Below are 23,942 nucleotides of genomic sequence, written 5' to 3'. Positions count from 1 at the left end.
ATTTTTCTCAGCTTTTTTGTGTGTTTCTTACACTATACTAACAACTTATAAGTAAGCTATTTAAAAAGCTTGTTATTTTGAAACAGAGTAGTGAACATCCTTATAGAACATATCTTAAAAGTAAAAATTCTTACAGGTCATGCATACACATTTCAGTATAACTTATTTTCAACTTCATAGTCATATAATTTTGTGAAAAGAGTTGCTATACTATTTGTTTTAGAAATTTGAATAAGTACATGTATATAGTTTTATATATATAATCGTGTTTTTATGTTATATGTAAATATTGTATTGTGTATATTAATGGTGAGACGTTGATAAACTTTCTATCTAACTATATTAAAAGCTAACTTTCTAAGGCCAGCACAAAATTACACAATATTGTAAGACATTTACATACCTTGTTTTCTTCTACATATTTCCTCAAATAAATTTCTAAATGAATATCTATTTTCTTCATTACTTTTCTTCTGGTACTTCCAAACCTGTTCAGAATAATGATGGAAAAAAGTGAAATTGTTTTCAGTAATAAAAACAATGACAATATAATCATTGTTCCAACTAATGGAAAATATTCATTCTTTTAGCTAATATCCAAACTAGTAAAGTTTGCTAGATTAAGTTTTGCGGAATATGCTATGTTTACTTCCTGAACATAAAATATTAGTTTGAACATCATATGCACATAGATAAACAGTACAAATCAAAACTTGATTATTTAAATTTAGTCATTTTGCTTTAACATCATTAAAAGATTTGAACACAATAATGATTTTTGCTTTTGCTATTTAAAAAAAGAAGTTCAAAATGTTATGCACATTAACCGCATGTAACATCGCATGATGTTATCCCGACATTCCAGAGTGGAATATGCTATTTTGAGTGGAATTGGAAGATTTGTTCAATGACACGTGGAATAGTCTCAACCAATCAAATATTGACAAAACTTTCAACAGTGGAATAAAAACAATTCTTCTTTATGTCAGGAAGAAAATAAGGACAACAACCATATCATAATTTATAGTTTTAAAAGAATCTTCAGCAAATACTTCGAAATTGGAGGATAAAAAGTCCTATAATGAAACAATTGTTCACTTTTGTCTCAGTTGAACCTATGATTTATCTACCACAGAGATATCACATTTACTGTTTGCTCAGTAAAATAGCATATTTCTGGTATTGATTAATCTCTGTATCAACCATAATCGTATCACTCCTTACATTTCAAACTTTCACTATCTGAACCCACTTTATAAGGTGGAATTTGAATACATTATCTAGTAGAAATTTTTCTCACTATTCCTACCAGTAATTTTTAACATCAAGGTGTATTTGTCATGTTTTACACATAATCAAATTAATAACTCGTGACAACTTTTCTGACAATAACATCTCAAGTAATTAATCTTGTCCAACCATATATATTATTTCTTTTGAAACTGTTACATAATATTTAGAAAATTTAAGTACCTTTGTAACTGAATCACAATATTCTTAGGGATTTCCTCCAAGGTAATTTTCTTTGTGGCAGTTGCTGTTGTTTTACAGCTACAAACAAATAAAAATATTTTCTTTTTTTATAATTGAAAATTCTAGTTAAAGATTGACAACCCCTTTCAAGCCTCAAGGTGACTTAAGATGCTGTAATTTTTGTTTGCATCAAACAAAACATTCCTAAGGTAAATTTTTTCCACAATACATATTTGGTAATATTATTCCTGTTAGTCATCAAAACTAAAACATTAATATACAGTAACTTTCGTAGGAATTCAACATTTTCATGTTAAATTTTTGTAATACTGACATATTCTAAGTGTTAATCTAATAACGGTATATGTCTCACATAGAAATTTTATACTCTAGAAAGATATGTTATCCAGATTTCCACCTATGAACTTGATTCAGAAATTTATACTTATGATACATATAACATTGATTTCATCATTAAAATGTGATTTCTTGCAAAATACCTCTTTCAGAAACTTTTTCTTTTATTTTTTTGTGGTTGGTAAAGAAGGCCTAAATATAATATATAAAAAAGAATAGAATTCAATATGAACTTCAGGGAGAAATTGTCAGAAATGAACTTTTAAATGAAATGTTTGCATTGTGCAGTTTGAAAATATGTTATTGATATTTAATAAAAACAACATCACATACAGTTGTGTGAGTAAATACATGTACTTTCATCAACTATTAAAGCAGATTTTCTATTTTATTCAGGTAAAGTAATCAATGATTGATTAGATTTCTCTTAGAAGATATTGAAATGATAAAGACCCACAGTGCAAGAGGAGATAACTCTGTGGAAAACATTCATTTGCTTTGCAATAAAAGACTTGCACACTTTCTATTTCAGTCTATTTGCCAAACATGAGTTCCTTCATTATTATTTTGATGTTATTTGGTTACATTTTACTTACAAATCACATTTCCTTTCCACTTGTTCACTTTTAAAATAGCCTCCAATGGCTTCAGCAATATTCTGATGCTACATTTAAATTGAAAAAAAAAATCTCCTTCATTCATTTATATCATTTTTGTTTCATAAACATTGTTAATTATTTCTCACTGTATTAGTAAATTGGGTTTAACTGTCAGACACAACTTGCTTTGAAGGTATGAAAAAAGTACTGTGATTTGACAGTCAGTAATGCTCCACACCTGTTGCATTTTATTGAAAGTTCTGACCAATTGCAATTTCATTTTTGTATGAAATTTTAACAAACTGCTTCAGAAAAACTACAGCCAAGTCTTAAAAGTTAAAGTTAAAGTGAAATGTGATAAAATAAAGTATACTTATAAGACATTCTTAAATACATTTTAATAATATCGAAGAAGATGGGATTATTAAAGTATCAATTGATTATAAGTCTGCTTTATATTATCAACTTGGCTGTGGTTTTCTAATGGAGTTTATCTAACCAGGTGAACAGGTTGGTTTCATAAATCAAGTTTGAATATGGTCAGAATGTTTGAATAATCTGAAAGCATGAAAGAGTCAGTAACAATTACAGTCAAGACAACACAAAAACTGAAAAATATTACCAATATAAGTCTTAGGTTCTTCAATTTATTTAAAGCTATTCACAAAGAATATTTTTGTTAAAGTACATTACAATACGTAACATAAATTGGATATTTCTATTCAAAACATTAAACATAAATCAGTTCATTTATAATGATGAATAGCACAAATTGATTATTATTGGCATTAAATATATAGCTGTGCATAAAATTCACTGATCCATTGTTTGCTTTGTTTCTATTATCTTACCTTTTCAATGGGCAAGCTAAATGAGGAAAATGCAGCTTTTGTTGACGATACAGCTTGGCAACTGTTACAAATCACTGAAATGAAGCAAATATTATTAACAATTTATTTTGTTCAAGCAATATTGACTAAATTTGTTTCACTGTTTTGAGGTTTATAAGCCCTTCGGTGGCCTGTCAATTACAAAATTTTTAAACTGCAATAGTTTTAAAACAGCAAATACACTGAATAAAAGAGATAGGCCATTTTGTAAATATATCATGAGGAAACTTTGTGCAAAGCATTATTATTTATAGTTTAATTGCATTTATTAGAAAAAGAGAATTTAGTGAAAAAAAAATAAAGATTTTTTTAGAAAATCCACAGACTTTTCAAGTACAGAGATTTTTGTTATAAAGTTTTAGACATAGATTACTTACTTGTTTTTTCTATGATCAGCTAGCATTTATTGTTTACAAAAAGTCCTAAATAACCTTTATATTTCAAAATACCTCGTGCTGAGTCACCAAAGTCGAGCACAGCCTAAAAGGTGTACTTGAATTGGTCCATATTATATATTTGTTTTAACCAATTTATCAATTTATAAACTTGTTTTAAGAAAATCATTGCTAGCACTGCATGCAATAATCCTCTATCTATCAAGCATTGAATTGCCAAATATGAGAGTACAAGGGGAAAGGCTGTGGATTTCCTATAAATTTCAATATGTTAAGCATTGAATCAACACAAGGGTACATAATCCTTAACATAGATAAGTATTTCATTGTGTATTTTGTCAATTATCACACAGCTTGAATACTTTGTGATTACACACCTATTCAGAACCCTATATTTTTAAAGAAAGGAAAACAAATTCCTTTCTTAATTTTTTTTATTGTGGTAGTCATTGAAAGTGTTTTATTCCATCTGGCTTGTAAGGGGGTCTCATTTAGGGGTTCTGATCCCGGATCCCGCTTACTGTTTAGTCAGATTCCCTTATTCCGCTTACACTATGTACGTAAGCAATTTTCATTTTTTTGTCATTTCCCAGGTCCCGCTAGACCTCATATCCTGTTATCACGACACAATAATTTGACTTTCACGTGTCACATTGACAAAAAAATCGGCAATCATGCGTCATGCTTAGACGCAAATGAGACCCACGTGTAACAATTTGTGTGTGAAAATTAATATGCAAACTGTGTCGTTTTGTTCCAGCAAAAATTTCAACTCTGACCTCCTTAAACTGTAAATTTTAATCCTCAGAAAATAATGATAATACTAGTATTTAAATGAAATAATTCAATAAAAACTTTTCACAAAACCACCAATTACTGTTAAAATAAATTGACATGACTCTTATTTAAAAATATTCATCTTCTCCTGGCCTAAAAGGGTCCTAAGAACACATCCTTATTTCATTTTTTAGAAAAATGCATTATACACCTTGATTACAGCCCAATCTGCAAATGCATTATGTTAATAATTGATGACTTACACACGCTCTTCTCCTGTCCATAAAACAATCTTTTTTCTTCATTATATAAAGTATTGTCTGACCTGTAAAGAATAAATCGTTGTTTATTTATTAGAAATTTAAATATTCCTGCTCAATTCAGCTATAATTGTTAACCAGCAGTCCTGTTGATGAAGAAATAAGAAATATTTGTCAAAAATGTTCTTTTATTCCATTCGTACATATCATCATTAAAATTCTCTTTAATTTAAACTCTCCTAGAAGATATTCTGTAGTCTCCTTTCTGAACTGCAGTTTCAGAAGAACAGCATTTTTTCATTTCTACTCCTTATAATGGTTCACACACTTCTGTTTTCATTTTTTTTTTAACTTGTAACATTTATATATTGTCACTATTAATGGAACTTACTAATCTTATAAGCTAATTTTTCATATCACATTTATAAATCCCACTCTTTGGAGGGTGAAAAGAGAGTTATCGCTTTCTGTGAGAAACGTGTAACAACAATAAGGTAATAAATATTTAATAAATATACCCAAAGCATTTCTCCTCGATCTCTTGCATCATTATATGCAGCAGCTCGTGCGAATCTTGTTGTTGACCAACTTTATAAGAACTCCAAATGCCTGTTTCAAAATTTGTAAAATTCATTGCATGCCTAATGAAAAGGTTCATTCTAAGATTACAAATACAAATCTTTTATTAGCATAAACACAACTACAATAATAGATAAAGGCTTATATATCAGTACTTTATTGCAATGAATACAGAATGATAAAATAATATATGACATCGCAATCCTTATTTTTTTATGTAAGCTGAGTTTAACTGTGTGTAATTTGCTTTGTGTTTGTTTATTCTGCATTGGCTAGAGGTATTGGATAGAAATTTCTGTTATCTAAACATTTATAATATTGCTGAAATTACAACATGCTTCAATCTTGTATACGTTGTATTTTTAGAAATAACAATTTTAAGCTTATTCTGTAGTAAGAATACTTTTCACACTACATTAAGTATAAAGTGATTAACATCTTCTACCTCACCCAATTTACATAGATAATAACATTGCAAAATTATTTATTGGTGGATAAACTTAAATGTTGCCCTTTTCATTTGACAAGACTGTCCCAGAGACGGCAGAGGACATTTAAACGCATTGATAGGATATTTAAGCGAAAAATATCAGACGTTTCAGCGCTAAAGTATAACCCATTTTAGCGCCTGATTTTTTACCCATTTCTGCAAAATTTAAAAATGTCAATGGTCATTTTTGCGAAATATTTTTATAGATATTCCTATTTGATGCAGTTAAGTGTATTCTTATCACATACTTGTCATTTTCCTGCATACAGGCTCTGCAGTTATGGAACCTTCTGTCATAAAATTTTTCAAGCTGCATGTGAAACAGCTGTCTTCATCTACAAAAAAGTAGAAACAAAATTTAAAAAAAACCTTAAGACATCATTCCACATCTTACAACTATTAAAAGGAATTTCTTCTGGTTTCATGTTTAAAAATATAGATATAATAAAATCCCATAAAACTGAATTCATTTGTGTCCTTGCAAGGACCTTCAGAAATCTGAGATGAGGAAATGTTGAACTTTATAATTGATCTTCATGTACTTCCGCTCATTACACATATGCAAAAGCTATCATATCAATGCTAAGTTATAATAGGATAAAGACTAAAAATGAATACCCAAATTACAAAAAAGGTATAAAATATACTATTATTAAGACATTAATAATATGTAACAACATATCATTACATTTTTGTCTATATGTGATGATCCAGTTAACCATTTAGATGATGCCCTCAATGACCCTACTTACCTAATATGAAATATACACAGTCACCACACGGACGCTTTAAACCAATCATGTTTCTAGAAATGTATAGGAGATAAGACAAATACCTGTACAAGCTGTGTGATACTGAAGAATTCTATGAAGATCTGCAATCCTCATGCACTGCAGCAGTGCATTTGCAAAACACAAGTTCTTTCCTCTAGGATTAACCAAACCTCCTCCTGGATAGCATTCTGTACAAAAATTAAAAGAACAGATAATTAGGTGCAAATGATACGAATAATACAATCAGAATTACTTCTGTTTCAGATCCTAGCTAGGCAGATTATTCATACCTGTATCCTGTATCTGCTAAAATACTATAACTATTCATGTAAAACTTTCAATCTGTTGAAATTAAAGCTGAAGTCAATAAATTATTGTGTCAGATATTATGAATTCTCCTTTTTCAAGTGCAGTCACTTCCACAATTTCTTGTATAGATGCAAGAACTATATATACGATTCTTCATAACTTAACATAAAAAAAATGCTTAGGCTTTTTACCTGAGATCCCTCACATAAAGGTCATACAAACATCTGAATATAATTTATAACATGGCTTTTTAAAAAAAACAATTTTCGAAGCAGCATTACAGTTTATTAAGAAATTACAATATCTTAATATATATTATTTCTGTTCATTTCTTTTTGTTCTTTGTATCTAAGAGTCATGGTGAGAAGCAATGTTAGGTACTCTAAACTCCAATATAGTTATCACTAAACTCAATTGAGTACTGGAGCTTACATTTTTTATATATTAAGGTAATAAATATAACAAAACTTATCACCAATCCTCTAAAAATGAAGAAACATAAATTTAAACCACAGAATAACTGTACAAAATGATCAATTTAAAAATCAAAATTAACCTCAAATTGCATCTTTATACCATAACATCTTCATGTCATACTAACTTCATATTTGCATTGAATAGCCAAAATCAATTCAGATTCTTGTGAAGTTATCCAGTGTGTATGGATGTTTTCATTAAATACCTGAACAGTCTGCATTAAGCTGTGCCTTTTTCTTTAATTCTATAGCTTCTTTGGTGAAGCTGACTGTGGATTTTGAACCTGCAAAAAATAAGTATTTTCATTTCTTCTGCATTATACAAAGAGGAAATAAAGTCCAACGAATGAAAGACAGAATGAAGACATGTAATGAATAAATTAAGTGATGTTTTATACAAATCACATCATTTCAAAATACTTTACATAAAATTGAAAATGAAAATCGGGAATGTGCCAAAGAGACAACAACCCGACCATAGAAAAAAACAACAGCAGAAGGTCACCAACAGGTCTTCAATGTAGTGAGAAATTCTCGCACCCGGAGGCGTCCTTCAGCTGGCCCCTAAACAAATATATACTAGTTCAGTGATAATGAACGCCATACTAATTTCCAAATTGTACACAAGAAACTAAAATTAAAATAATACAAGACTAACAAAGGCCAGAGGCTCCTGACTTGGGACAGGCGCAAAAATGCGGCAGGGTTAAACATGTTTGTGAGATCTCAACCCTCCCCCTATACCTCTAGCCAATGTAGAAAAGTAAACGCATAACAATACGCCCATTAAAATTCAGTCCAAGAGATGTCCGAGTATGGTGTCAGAAGATTTAACCAAAGAAAATAAACAAAATGACAATAATACATAAATAACAACAGACATGTGTGTATTATCAAGGAATCTGATGACATAGAGTTATATACATCTACATATATACATATGACATCAGATTCCTGTCATATAAGCAAGGGATCTGATGACATAGAGTTATATACATCTACATATATACATATGACATCAGATTCCTGTCATATAAGCAAGGGATCTGATGTCATAGAGTTATATACACCTACATATATACATATGACATCAGATTCCTGTATATAAGCAAGGGATCTCATGTCATAGAGTTATATACACCTACATATATACATATGACATCAGATTCCTGTATATAAGCAAGGGATCTGATGTCATAGAGTTATATACACCTACATATATACATATGACATCAGATTCCTGTATATAAGCAAGGGATCTCATGTCATAGAGTTATATACACCTACATATATACATATGACATCAGATTCCTGTATATAAGCAAGGGATCTGATGTCATAGAGTTATATACACCTACATATATACATATGACATCAGATTCCTGTCATATAAGCAAGGGATCTGATGTCATAGAGTTATATACACCTACATATATACATATGACATCAGATTCCTGTATATAAGCAAGGGATCTCATGTCATAGAGTTATATACACCTACATATATACATATGACATCAGATTCCTGTATATAAGCAAGGGATCTGATGTCATAGAGTTATATACACCTACATATATACATATGACATCAGATTCCTGTCATATAAGCAAGGGATCTGATGTCATAGAGTTATATACACCTACATATATACATATGACATCAGATTCCTGTATATAAGCAAGGGATCTCATGTCATAGAGTTATATACACCTACATATATACATATGACATCAGATTCCTGTCATATAAGCAAGGGATCTGATGTCATAGAGTTATATACACCTACATATATACATATGACATCAGATTCCTGTATATAAGCAAGGGATCTGATGTCATAGAGTTATATACACCTACATATATACATATGACATCAGATTCCTGTATATAAGCAAGGGATCTGATGTCATAGAGTTATATACACCTACATATATACATATGACATCAGATTCCTGTCATATAAGCAAGGGATCTGATGTCATAGAGTTATATACACCTACATATATACATATGACATCAGATTCCTATATATAAGCAAGTCATCTCATGTCATAAAGTCATATACATCTACATTTATACATATGACCTCAGATTCCTGTATATAAGCAAGGGATCTGATGTCATAGAATTATATACACCAATATATATACATATGCCATCAGTTCCTTGTATATAAGCAAGGAATCTGATGACATAAAGTCATATACAATTACATTTATACATATGACATCAGATTCCTGTCATATAAGCAAGGGATCTGATGTCATAGAGTTATATACACCTACATATATACATATGACATCAGATTCCTGTATATAAGCAAGGGATCTGATGTCATAGAGTTATATACACCTACATATATACATATGACATCAGATTCCTGTCATATAAGCAAGGGATCTGATGTCATAGAGTTATATACACCTACATATATACATATGACATCAGATTCCTGTATATAAGCAAGGGATCTCATGTCATAGAGTTATATACACCTACATATATACATATGACATCAGATTCCTGTATATAAGCAAGGGATCTGATGTCATAGAGTTATATACACCTACATATATACATATGACATCAGATTCCTGTCATATAAGCAAGGGATCTGATGTCATAGAGTTATATACACCTACATATATACATATGACATCAGATTCCTATATATAAGCAAGTCATCTCATGTCATAAAGTCATATACATCTACATTTATACATATGACCTCAGATTCCTGTATATAAGCAAGGGATCTGATGTCATAGAATTATATACACCAATATATATACATATGCCATCAGTTCCTTGTATATAAGCAAGGAATCTGATGTCATAAAGTCATATACAATTACATTTATACATATGACATCAGATTCCTGTATATAAGCAAGGGATCTGATGTCATAGAGTTATATACATCTACATATATACATTTGACATCAGATCCCTGTATATAAGCAAGGGATCTGATGTCATAGAGTTATATACAATTACATATATACATATGACATCAGATTCCTGTATATAAGCAAGGGATCTGATGTCATAGAGTTATATACATCTACATATATACATATGACATCAGATTCCTGTATATAAGCAAGGGATCTGATGACATAGAGTTATATACATCTACATATATACATATGACATCAGATTCCTGTATATAAGCAAGGGATCTGATGTCATAGAGTTATATACACCTACATTTATGCATATGACATCAGATCTCTGTATATAAGCAAGTTATCTGATGTCATAGATTTAATATACATTTCATCTTTTTATCTACTAATGATATTAGATGCAGATGACCAGTTAACAATTAACCCCTGTTTTTTTTTCGGAAATCTTAAATTAGCTTTCTATGAAGCACATTACCCCTGGACTTATAAATTGCAAAATCATAGACATGTGAATTTTTGCTCAAAATGGTATAATTAATCAAGGACATATATAATAAGAAATATAATCTTTTTAAATGGTTTCTAATGCTGTTAAAACAATTCAAGCATTAAAAGAATAGAAGGTGTAAATGAAGCTATAATGTTAGCAGGATAACATCAGATAGTATCCAACATGTCAATGTTCTAGCCATATTTTCCCTTATGTGCTAAATAAGTGAAAGGGTGTTTTGCATCAATTATATATCCCTTTTAATTACATTTGGAATAACTGGACAGCCTGATTGCCTTACTATGTAGAGGTTGCACACTTCCTTTATTAATGGACATTGATAATATTCAACAAATGTTCAGCCATAAGCAGTGAATTAAATACATGATATCGTAATGGGCACTTACCACAGCTTGTTTTTCTGCTGATATTGTTTGTGGTTTCTGTCAACCCTGTTAAAATGAAGTAATGTTGTGTGTCAATTCACTAATCTTTCCTCATCAAAACAGAGGAAGCTATAAAAAGTCTATCATGCATGATAATTTGTTAACAATTTTAAATGTATGATGTATGCTGTAACTCGTTCATTTACAACATTCTATTTGCTCATCAGAATTCAAGCTTGAAAATGGATTACGTATTACGGACATTCTTTTTTTTTGTTTCTGCAGAAGGTGTATAAATTAACTAAGTTCGGAAAACATCTTTGAGGTGGCCCCTCTCATGTGACAACTGGTTTGAAATGTATTGATTGTCCTTAATTGGCACCAGGACAATAGATAAATATACACAGCTATAGGTGAGTTAAGATAGGAATTGAGTGGACTGTATCAAATGCAACTCAGTGTTTGTTTATTTTTACATCTTCTGCAGGAATGGGAAAAAATTGCCCATCAAAATCCAATAAGAATTTTATCTTTCTGATATGCAAAATAAATTTAACTTTTATATATCTAATAGATGTCCAGCCTTAAAACTTTCCAAACTGCACAGGTAAGTCTCTACACAGAGTAGTTTTGGAGTTGAAAATATGTCAACATTTGTCCATTTGTTATGATGAACCTAAATAATCAGAAATAAGACAATAAAATGTCCTTTGAAAACCTATTGGTGACCTTCTACTCCTGTCTGTTCTATGGTTGGGTTGTTGTCTCTTTGACATATTTCCCATTTCCATTCTCCATTTTATTGCATCACGTAAGAAAAAAAATCCTTGCAAATATAAATTGAATATTTTTTTACTGAAGTAAATATTAGTACCTTTGAGATGTTCCTGTATAAACTTGTCAATTTTGGCCTGTTTTAATCTTGGATCTTTTGCTGGTGTAATTTCAATCACCTCCTGGACAACTGAAATTTAAATTACAATCAATTACAGTTTCAGGTACCAGAGAGAATCATATCAATATAATTTTTATTTGTACATGTTCATTAAAAAGGCAGTATGCACGCTTAATCCAACACTGGGACCAAAATGACTTGGCTTGTTTTATTTCCATAAAATTTGGACAAAATATTTTCTTTAACTTGTTAAATAATTAATATATCAATTTTTTTCTTATACTTTTACCATGTCACAATTTACTCAAATAATTTTATTGGAATATATATATAGCAGTTTGAGAAACACTAATTTTAATCATTCAGAAGGTTAACTATTTTAACTGATTGTTTAAGTTTGAAATATGCAAGTAAATATATGATATTGAAGGAGTTAACTCTCAGGTATTCTGTATGCCCCTAACGTGAAAAATCAGTGATCAATATAAACATATTGAAACCAATGGTATTCAAACTTTGTTTAAGCGTTATGTATTACCAACAAAAAAATCTGCTTCTATATGTAAAAAAAATTATGCATTATGATGCATTTATTACACAAACCCAATTTCTCCAAAATCATGTAGACAAGTCTGTATTGCACAGTTTCTAGTTGGTTACTTGGGGCTATGGCTTTCAATGAAATTAACAATGCTTCAGTTTCTTCTTCATTTGAACAAACATCACGTAACACAGCTGCACCAATTCTTTCAGTCATATCTGCAGATTGACGCTGTTCTGACCTCTGTGCTTCGGTCAGCAGACACTGATATTGTAGGTCGTCAATTGAAAACAGAAATTCTGAAAAGTAATAATATTATGTAACTGATATAGTAGCACAGTACAAATATTTAATATACCATAGCGACTTCTCAAACTTTGCATCTTGACTGAGAGATTCATGTTAGATTTTTTGTGAATTCAAAAGTCTTGAAAATCTTCCGCTTGTCCATCATATGCATTATTGTGTATCATGTATAGCATGTGACTACTGTTGACTTATACCAATTGAATGATCGATTTATTTTATGAACCAAAATTGACGAAATATTTTTCTGAAAATAACTCTTGTGCAAAGAAAAAATATGACAGTTAAGTTTTTAAATAAGTCAATTTCAGCTGTAGGTCTTTCAATACCTTATCCTGGTACTGAACACTATTCATCTCCTGAATTTAAGGTTGTATTAACCTAAAAGTATGTTGGCTTGAAACAGATTATTTTCTAATTAAAATGCTGTCAGTTTTTTTTTTCACCGTTTTGGATTATGATGCTCCTAGACCAAAGAACATAGGTTCCATGATTTTACATATGTAAAAATTAAAACAATGAAACTGGTTTGGTTACCTTTAAGTTAGCCCAGTTTGTTATGATCACCAACAACATATTGTAATTACCTTATGTATTCTTTGAATGAAATTAACTATTCAGTAGGAATTAAAAAATAAAATGTATCCATACCTTTAACTTTTTCTAAGACAAAGGATTTCTTATCTGCAAACTGGCGCACACAGGTCACATCTGATTGTAGGTCTACATAAAGAAATATTGCAATGCAGGTGTTATAAACTTAGGTTCCATGGGCATGGAATGGTTTGTATGTAAGTATAAATAAATTTGGTGTATTTACTGTCTTCTGATTGGTTAAAAGTATTAGTTTTATTTTCAATGTTGTCAATTTTTATAGAGACACGCCCACTCTGACGTGGTGTATTCATACGCCAACATGTGTGTACGTTGTTATTGTTTGAATATAAATAATATAAAAAGTTCTTTGAGCCTTATTTTTTAAAGAAATTTATGTATAATGAATGACAATAATTTATTTTGACTTTATTGAACCATAAAATGACAATTTGTCTATGAAATATTGACACAATACTCACAAAATACAACCAAAATTTAACCTCCCTTTAACAGGACAAAATTTTTATAGTAATCATCTGTGAAATCTTGTTTCCATTCACACAAAATATAACCACCTTTAAACAAGACAAAGTTCCATTATATTCATCTGTGAAATATTGTCTATATACAAACAAATGAAACTATGGAATGTTGTCCTTCTCTAGACATTTCTACATAAATGAGGACAATATTACATGATACATAGTTATGTGGGTCAATATCTAAATACATTTTTGTTATTAATATTTTTCAAATTCAGAATAAACATGCACATTGCATTGCCTACCTGGTGACTGTGTCTCTGTAATTATCTCATCAACATGTGTCTTTCTTTTCTTCCCTAAAAACAATTATTGAAACAAATATTAGACTACTGTTTTTATAACAACATTTTTTGGCTGTTTATAACACAGTGACATCAGATTCCTTGACATATTACAGGAATCTGGTGTCAGCTGTCTATATATGGCTGTTTATAACACAGTGACATCAGATTCTTGACATATTACAGGAATCTGGTGTCAGCTGTCTATATATGGCTGTTTATAACACAGTGACATCAGATTCCTTGACATATTACAGGAATCTGGTGTCAGTTGTCTATGTATTGCTTTCTATTGAAACAAATATTAGACTACTGTTTTTATAACAACATTTTTTGGCTGTTTATAACACAGTGACATCAGATTCCTTGACATATTACAGGAATCTGGTGTCAGCTGTCTATATATGGCTGTTATAACACAGTGACATCAGATTCCTTGACATATTACAGGAATCTGGTGTCAGCTGTCTATATATGGCTGTTTATAACACAGTGACATCAGATTCTTGACATATTACAGGAATCTGGTGTCAGCTGTCTATATATGGCTGTTTATAACGAAGTGACATCAGATTCTTGACATATTACAGGAATCTGGTGTCAGTTGTCTATGTATTGCTTTCTATAACACAGTGTCATCAGATTCTTGACATATTACAGGAATCTGGTGTCAGCTGTTTATATATGGCTGTTTATAACACAGTGACATCAGATTCCTTGACATATAACAGGAATCTGGTGTCAGCTGTCTATATATGGCTGTTTATAACACAGTGACATCAGATTCCTTGACATATTACAGAAATCTGGTGTCAGCTGTCTATATATTGCGGTCTATAACACAGTGACATCAGATTCCTTGACATATTACAGGAATCTGGTGTATATGAAGGTTGGTATGAACACGGATGCGACCACTTTCATTTTTGACCAAAAAAAATCTGAAAAGTGAGTATCTTTAATGACTAAATCAGTTAAAATCTTTCATATCAACTAATTGAATCAATTGAAATAGACACTGAAGTGTTTAAAAAGTGTTCAAAATCTTTTGTTAGATGAACCTGAAATTTTAGGCCAATATAGGCCCTTACTGGAACTACTCCTTTGATACACTGTACTACAGATACTCTTATTTATGTTACCTTGCGATTCATCTTTTTGAAGTGCATTGTTACCAGTGCTTTTAGGTTTTCTCTTTTTCCCTGAAACATTGACAGAATAATTTTCATCTGTATACAATATGTGTGAGGTTCTTAACTCCTATTAAGTTTTCGCCCTGAATTGTTGATTTAGTATTCAACGATGTCTCTCGTTAAATAATTTCATACTGTTCATGAACAATATTTTTACTTATTCTAATGTGTCCTGCACACAATTTCCTATGAAAATATATCCTGATAGATTTAAAAAAGTGTCCATGAACATAAAACAATTCAGGGTAAATAATTTGATGCTAAGTATAGTGTATGTTTCCAGGAATTTCAATGTCGTTGCTTCTTAACACTTCCAAATCTGAACATGAAATTGAGTGAGTTTAACCTTGGGTACATCTCTCCTGGAATAAATATTCCCTAATTATACAGTCGTAGGTATCTCTTAAACGGAAATCAAAGATCAAACTGAGCATGAAAATTGACATTTAAAATTAAATCAGCTGATTTTAATTGAAGGATACATAATTCATCTGAAGATGTACTACTAGAGGTTGGTCATTTAAAGACGTATAAACCATACCATATACTTGACATATATGCATCTGCAGATTTACCAATAAACCTAATGTGCTCCCATGCAGCTTACATTATATATACTCTCAATAATGGCTGCAAAATGGGCAACTTATTAATTTCTAAAGATAAGTTTGTTTTAATTGTGTAGTTGACTGAAGAGTTGGAAAAGTGGGATGAAAGATAGCAGAGAGACAGAGGGAAAACATACAATAGTCGTGAGTTCAGGATCACATAATAGTATATCTGCAGATATGTATATGTCAACATATATGATATGGTTGATACATTTTTATATGACCCACCTCTATAAGGAATAGTATTGTAACTAGGTCCGACATTGTTCTACTTACCTGAGGATTTATCAAGCATTCCTTCTTTTTCTGATGTATTATCTGTGGCCTTTTTCTTTCCTGGAACATTAGAAAATGAAATGTGCTGTATTTGAATACATTATTGAACATTCTGAAATGAAAATTATCCCACTGACTCAATTTGTAGTCAGGTTCCATACAAGAGTGAAATTGTAACCTTATACTAAACAGAACATGTTTAGACTGCACTTTCATACATATTTGAAATGAATTATGTTCTTTTATTTCATAATGGACCTGCTCATCCAATTATTTTTCAAGATATGCAGGTGACTTTTTATAATCATTTAAAAGCTGACTTATTGATATGATACTATGTGAAAAGGAACCTAAAATATAAATTTAGACATTTAATCTTGCTGTCAGCCGGGCTGGATGGACTATCAACAATATTCTGCTATCCATGCATTTATTATACCATTTTTAAAGGTTGAAATATTTGTTATTAATGTGTCAGAAATGTTATCTTTCATTAAAATGTAGTAAAACAGCATAACTTATATAGCATCACACCATTGTGTTAAAGAATATATATATATATATATAAGATATTGATCACACCAAGGTAAGAATTTGAACAGTTACTGAAAGCCAAAAGTTTCCACAAGCAAGAGAATGCATTTCAGCTGTTAATGACTTTTTACAGGTATGAAGTTAGTATATATGATTGTACCTGAAGCAGAGATTATATCGTGTTAGTTAAAAAAGCGAAAAATGCCAATTGCATTAAAAAGCAAATGACATTCAAGAATATACTCTGTTGATGCAGTTTGAGACTATGAGACTGGCGGAGGGAGCTTTCAGTTTTACACTTGTTTGTAATTCCTTCAGTTCACATGTGTGTACATATATCCTTTGGTGTTACGCACTTTAATTACCTAGATTAATGAATCTTTACATACAAAAATGATGAATTTGTCCTTTATGTCTGTAACTATAGTTTAAAAAACCCAAATGTTATGAAATTTATATTGACATAATCCTGATTTCCACAGAATTCTGATAGAATGCAAATTTTGGTAGTGTCACTATTTCTGTTTTTCAGTTGTCTATTTATAACATATATGCATATCATGTGTGTCCCGATTTAGTTTAAAAACAAACAGATATATGGTTAAAATAAAAGTAGTGGATATGTATAATGTTCAAAAGCTCCAATATGTATAACCATTTCATTTGCAGCCAGTTCTATGAGTTCAAAAGTTTTAAGTATAAAACTATGGAATCATATACCTACCAAATGTATTTACTCTGAAATATATAAAACATTCTTTTTGAATGAAAATAAGTGCATGAAGCAGTGACCTAACCAGCTATGGTAATCTACTAGGTAGATTAAAGAGGTCCTCTTATTTTCGGTTTTAAACTTAGTATTTTAAAACAATTGATTCCTAAACTGTATATTTTCTGAACAGTGTATTGGGCAAATGAAGGTGTATGTAAAATAATACATGTTTTTTGTAGTAAGATAAAGAGCATGTGAAGGAACCCTATGCATGACAGGCAATGTCAAATATGCAGTACATAAAAGGTCTTAATGACTTACGTAAAACTTATTACTATATAAAACTTCATATAGAACAATTGTTTTCTTCCCAAATTATAATTTAAGCATGAAGTTTCAGAGAAAAAACATTTAACATACTGAAAGGTTATGTGCTTGCTCTCTTCTTAATTAATAAATACCTTTTTGGACTATACTTGCACTGTCATCTATCACACCATGGTAGCTTGCTTCTGAAAATCAATTTAATAGAGATTTGTAAACTATTGTTTGTCTGATTTGTGTGTCTTGTTACTCTTTTACTTTAATTTGAACATATCTTTACTGCTCTTCAATCTCTTTTGATATAACTTTTGGTTACTTAAGTATTTGAAAAGAGGCATGTTTTTCTAGTTACTAGGAGCTCAGAACAATTGTATTGAAGGATGTACTTGGGTGAGGTTATGGAATAAGTGTCAAATGTTCAGACTTTTTATATATGGTGTTTTTTCATACAATACCCGGTAAAATATTTTGCCCCATAAAACCTTTTGAATCTTTTAACCTAAGTTTTAATAGCTCATAATAGGTCCTTTGACATAATTGGAGCAGATTCATAAAATTTCTTTCTTTTGATTTGAGACCCAAATAATACCAATGCAAATATAAGGTAAAAGTCTGAGGCAGCTTTTTCCGTCCATATTTTATAAATCAAATATGTCAAAAAACGAGCTCCATGATCTATCAATATTTTGTATATAAAAATATAAATATATATATTATATATTATCTTATTTTGATCCTTAACTTATATTCTTCCAGCTTAAAGTATCAATTTTGAATTCTCAATTTATTTAATTTTACCTTAGGTCACGAAGTATCCATCATTAAAGTAGCATGAAGATTTGTTTTATTCCAAACGATTAATTCCATTTTTAACTAGATTTGTAAAGGAATAATTGGTAATTGGTTTGGGTATGTTTGCAGGGAAGTGGGTAGGAGGACGGGTGGCTGCCAAAAAGTGTTGGTTAGAATTCATTAACATGAACATGAAAACGCTTTGATGAAATCTTTTCAAATTTAGACATGTTTTTTTTCTGGTGGCTAAAAGAGGATTAATCTTAAAAACAGAACAATAGAACAAACTGTTAAAATCAGTAGATCAGTATGAGGAACAAAATCTTAATCAACAGTTTTAGATGAGTTATATTTAGTGAATGGTAGCCAATTAAAAATTATAGATGAATTATTTTCTCCAAGACTGAAGTTCATTTCAAATTTAAATGAATTCTTCCACCACTCAAGCTTACATGCAGAGAACATGCATGCAGTTAGTATTACTCATGTGATTGAAGTCCTGCTAAATGATTTTGTGCAAGAACAAATTATAAGAGGTTCAGCTAGCTATAAAACCAGGTTTAATACACCATTTTATAGATATGAAAATTCCGGTACCAAATCAAAAGTATGACAGTTGTTGTTATCTATTCTTTTGATGTGTTTGAGCTTTTGGTTCACTGCTGCTATCTGCTTATGGAATTTCTGTAAAGGACTGTCTTTGAATTTTTATATTTGGTTTATTTTACATCAAACTTTACATAATATTGCCTTCTTTTACAGCATATTTAATATTACCTTTAACAGAAAGTATGTAAGATGTTGCAGTCTGTTTCTTTTGCATTTTACTTTTTTTTCTTCTCAGAGGCAATTGACGTGTTCTAGTTTTTGTTGACAGCTTGGCAGTTTGACCTCTATGTACTGGAATATTGTCAACCTTGTCCACTGTTAACTTCAAATTGCTGATTAGATTTTCTACAGTTAGATTAACCTCAGACATAACAAAAGCACTTTGGGAAAGAAAGGTGAGATCGTCTAATATTTTAATGCTCTCCCTAAGCTTTCTCCTGGAGACATCTATAGCTGTTGTTGAGTTGTTAGAAGTACAAGATATAGGTTGGCCACTAACTGAAGACACTTCCAGGAAATTGGACAGATCATCCGCTTCAGTAGATATATCTAAGGCTTCTGCAGATATGAAGTCTGGATCAAGCTGTAAATATGGACTTTCAAGATATCTGCAACTAATGTCATCCCAACAGTAGTGTGTATGACGCAAGACTGCAAATATATGTTTGCAAGGAAGAAATGATTTTAAAAAGTCATCACACGAGCATGACAGTAGGTTCTCAGGAGAACCCAAGTCTACAGTGTAATAAAGACTTTCTTCAGTTTCACTCTTTACCAGTAACAATCCTGTCGAAAGTTCGTCAATGTGTTCCCCACTGAAATTGGCAGCATAGGCAAATCTTGTAAGACAATGGCTTACCACATTTCTTGGCAAATTATGCAAGAACACAGGAATGTGTTGATTGTATTGACGGTATTGACTGGAATACTGGTAATTCAGTCTTCTGTATGTACTAATTTGGTCTGGCACAAAATCTTTTACTAGTATTTCAACTAAACTTGTGACACTGCCTGTCCCAGTTAATTTGGTATAAAAGTTTTTCAGGGAACCATTTAATGATTCCACTCCATTGTTTGTCCTGACTTTGGAGTTAAATCCAATCTCTAGGAATGCCCTGCACCATCTCTGAAAATCATAATATCATAAATGTCTATTACAATATCAATGAAGTGCTGTTTGTGTATTTATTTTTTAACATTATACTGATTTTTGTCCTATTGAATTAAATCAAAATAATAAAGTTACTTCGGTGTAAAAGTTTGAATATAGTCGAAATCAAAATCAAACTAAATAAATCATAAATCAAATGTTAAAGATGCATACATGTACATTATATATGTGTGAGAAATATTCAGACCAGGATTTGAACCTGGAACCTTTCAATATCAAATTGAATGCTCTATCTTTGAGCTATCTGAATCTATATAATTCCCCATACATGACATTGTATAAGTTACAACAATGGTAGGCAATATTTTTTAGTTTAGGAATCAGCATTTGAAAAGTATATTCATTTTTCTGACTTTATTTTAGTTAATGGTTCTTACTTTGATTAAGTCCATGTGTTTTTTAAAACAAATAGAAAATTCATATACTATTATTTGTCTCAGTTCAACTTAAAAAACAACTAATGATAAAACTATAATTAACAGTAAAACAAGGTTTTAAATTTGCATCTTGAAGGCCAAGAAAGTCCTCAACATTCAAATCATATAAATGCTACCCCATAAAATTATTACCTCAGGAATACTCAACCAGAAATTTTCCAAATAAATTCTGACATTTTCATGGTTTCTGTAAACATCTGACTCTTTCAAATTCTTTACACTTTTCTCGTAATCTTCCTCATTACGAGCTATGCTGACATTTCTCATCATTGATATCAATTGCTCTGCTTCACAGTCAGTGAGATTGTTTTTCTCTAAGAAAACAAAATAATAAGTAAATGAATTACCAAATGGCAGTTAAAACCTCTGGTAAAGTTTGAACATTGTCAAATTCAAATTAAACTAAATAAATGGTAAAACCATAAACAAAATGTTAAAGATGCATACATGTACATTATATATTTGTGAGAAATATTCAGACCCCGATTTGAACCTGGAACCTTTTAATAACAAATCAAGTGCTCTATCTTTGAGCTATCTGAATCTATTATAATTCCCCATACATGTATTTGTGAAACAAATTAAACAGGACATTGTATAAGTTACACCATGGTAAGCAATATTTTTAATTGAAAATATCTTTCTTTATCAATAATGATAATTGCTTAAAGTACATTGCAGTATGGTAAAAAGGATACAAATATTTTTTGTAATTGAAGTATTTGAATCAGGGAATAATTATCTTGTTCATAAATTGTGTAAGACATGTGTAGATTAATTCTGAATACTGAGTGTTCACCTGAATGCATATTATATGATTGATAACTATACTGTAGGGAGGTCATGCAAATTCTATTTTGTGTTTTATAAACTACCGATTGTTTGATTTTTTGTTGTTGTTGTTTAAATTTTACCATGATGTTGTCAGTAAGATCTCTTATTTATGATAAATGGAATAATGGAATGTGCAATTGACATTATTACCATCTCTTCAAAATCAGACATTTTTACTACACTGATTCCTTTTATATATATATAAAACGTCTGAATAGTAGTCAAAGATTTTCCCCACGAGGGCGCTGGATCGTTACGAGTAACAATACATGTACACAATAAATAAATTATATAAACGCCTAAAAAAGTGTACACAACAACTCCAAATACAAAAAAAGGTAACTATAAATGTAATTATTTATAAATATTTCGGATAGCAGATATCCTTCCTCAGTAAGATTTTGATGTCAAATGAATCATCTTTACATATATATATATAATATGTTGCAGGGATTTGAGGTGTTGATAACTGAATGATATTTCTTTAATTCATCTATGAAAGCAGGATCCTTAACAGTTGAAAATTCATGATATTTAAATACTGATAATTATAATTTATGACCCAATAAAACACAATCATAATGCAGCATCAATCGTAGGATACAAATTAACCAATAATTAATGATTAGTTCTAATACATGAACAGTCAAACACAATTCAATACTTACTTTTTCGTGTCCAGCGCAGCCAAGCCTGTTCTACATGAAATTGACAGAGATAATTTCTAGCATCAGGAAAAACATTGTGAACTGCCTGGTATTCTATATCTGAATAGTCCATCATAAAGTACTCTGGCTTCCAGTCCTTGTTCCAGACCTGGAGCATTAACAAAGCCTCTGTAATATTTTCAATACTTTCTGATTCTACTATGAATTGTGCTACAGGGACGTACGTCACATTTGTTCTCACCACCAGCAGGAATAATGGCAATGCATATTTACTCGTTTTATAAGTTGAATCAATAAGAGTTAGCTCTCCATATTTGCACATCAGCTGACTTTGTTCTTTAGTTTGATGCACAAATAGAAAGGTGTTTCTGATATTCTCGTTTTCAGATGATACACTTTCTTCCTCTTCCTCATCATCTGAATCCTCCAATGGGAAAACCCTGTCTGTCCTTTTTACTTGATTGGATGATGGCTTTTCTCCGGTACAGGGACGAAAATAAAATCTATCGCTTGATCCACTCTCCCAGTTCTCAATCTTATGTTGAAGATTTTCCTGGTCAAGTCCAGAGTATTGTCCTGCAGATAAACACTGATGCACTTGATTATATATATCCCTACTTGTGGGGTAATATGCTCTGTCAGTGTCAGCAGGGTTGACAATGTTGGTGTTACACAGTTGTAGCTTTACATGTTCCTTAACAACACGTCTTAAGTAGGGCACTGATGTCAGTCCCATCTGCACATGCTGCTTAATTAAGGCTTTTAGATCAGGATGAATTGTGTTTGAATATCCACTTTCAGCTGTTATTTTGTGGTTTGTATGTGCATTACTGAGTGGTATTTTTATATGCATAATACTTTGTTGATTGACAACTCCATTTTGTAGATGATCTGTCAGGCAATTAAGCTGTGTCTGCCTTTTAACCCTACCCGATTTTTCTGGGAGACTGTAATCTGGATATCTGCAAATTATATAGTCAAAACATCTTAACTTTAAATCCTATATTATAAAGTAATATAAAAAAAGAGATAATAAAGATAAAGAAATACAAGGGCCTCAAATTAATCAACTAAATAAAAACATTTTACCAAACAAAATCAATTTACTTCTAACTACTAACTTCAGTGCGAAAAAAGGAGTCTAATGTCATTCTTTTATACAGTGACACAAGAAACTTGTAATATTTCAAGTTATTTTGTGTCAATGTGAGATAGACAACCATACATACATACATAACTAACACAAGATTCTTGTAATATTTCAAGTTATTTGGCGTCACTGTGACATAGAAAACCATACATACAAAACTAACACTAGATTCCTGTAATATTTCAAGGAATCGGATGTCACTCTGACAATAATCTGGTGTTAGTGATGTATGTATGGCTGTCTATGTCACAGTGACATCAGATTCCTGCAATATGTCCAGGAATCTGATGTCTTTGTGTTAT

General features: G+C 30.7%; 1 protein-coding gene across 1 annotated transcript; it reads right to left on the bottom strand.

Moving 5' to 3' along the window:
- Positions 1–349: 349 nt before the first annotated feature.
- LOC139525022 (uncharacterized) lies at positions 350–23,343 on the bottom strand. Its single transcript, XM_071320198.1, has 15 exons — positions 22,491–23,343; positions 14,291–14,344; positions 13,558–13,629; positions 12,663–12,899; positions 12,039–12,128; positions 11,186–11,230; positions 7,585–7,662; positions 6,650–6,781; positions 6,069–6,155; positions 5,270–5,360; positions 4,755–4,816; positions 3,281–3,354; positions 2,427–2,494; positions 1,474–1,551; positions 350–488 (listed from the first exon to the last, which is right to left on the bottom strand). Exons 1-15 carry the CDS (start codon positions 23,341–23,343, stop codon positions 350–352), a joined length of 2,160 nt encoding a protein of 719 aa, XP_071176299.1.
- Positions 23,344–23,942: the final 599 nt, after the last annotated feature.

This window comes from Mytilus edulis, chromosome 5 (assembly GCF_963676685.1).
Source record: "Mytilus edulis chromosome 5, xbMytEdul2.2, whole genome shotgun sequence".
NCBI lineage: Eukaryota > Metazoa > Mollusca > Bivalvia > Mytilida > Mytilidae > Mytilus > Mytilus edulis.
Note: the sequence above shows the minus strand (reverse complement) of the source record. Positions and strands in the feature narration are given on the sequence as shown.

Excerpts from the sequence above, each read along its gene's own strand:
- LOC139525022 (XM_071320198.1), bottom strand. The coding sequence starts at position 23,343 with ATGCATATAAAAATACCACTCAGTAATGCACATACAAACCACAAAATA. Across the intron at positions 11,231-12,038 it reads TATACAGGAACATCTCAAAG|GGTTGACAGAAACCACAAAC; the intron begins GTACTAATATTT and ends TCATTTTAACAG. Across the intron at positions 6,156-6,649 it reads CACAGCTTGTACAGGTATTT|ATGAAGACAGCTGTTTCACA; the intron begins GTCTTATCTCCT and ends ACTTTTTTGTAG.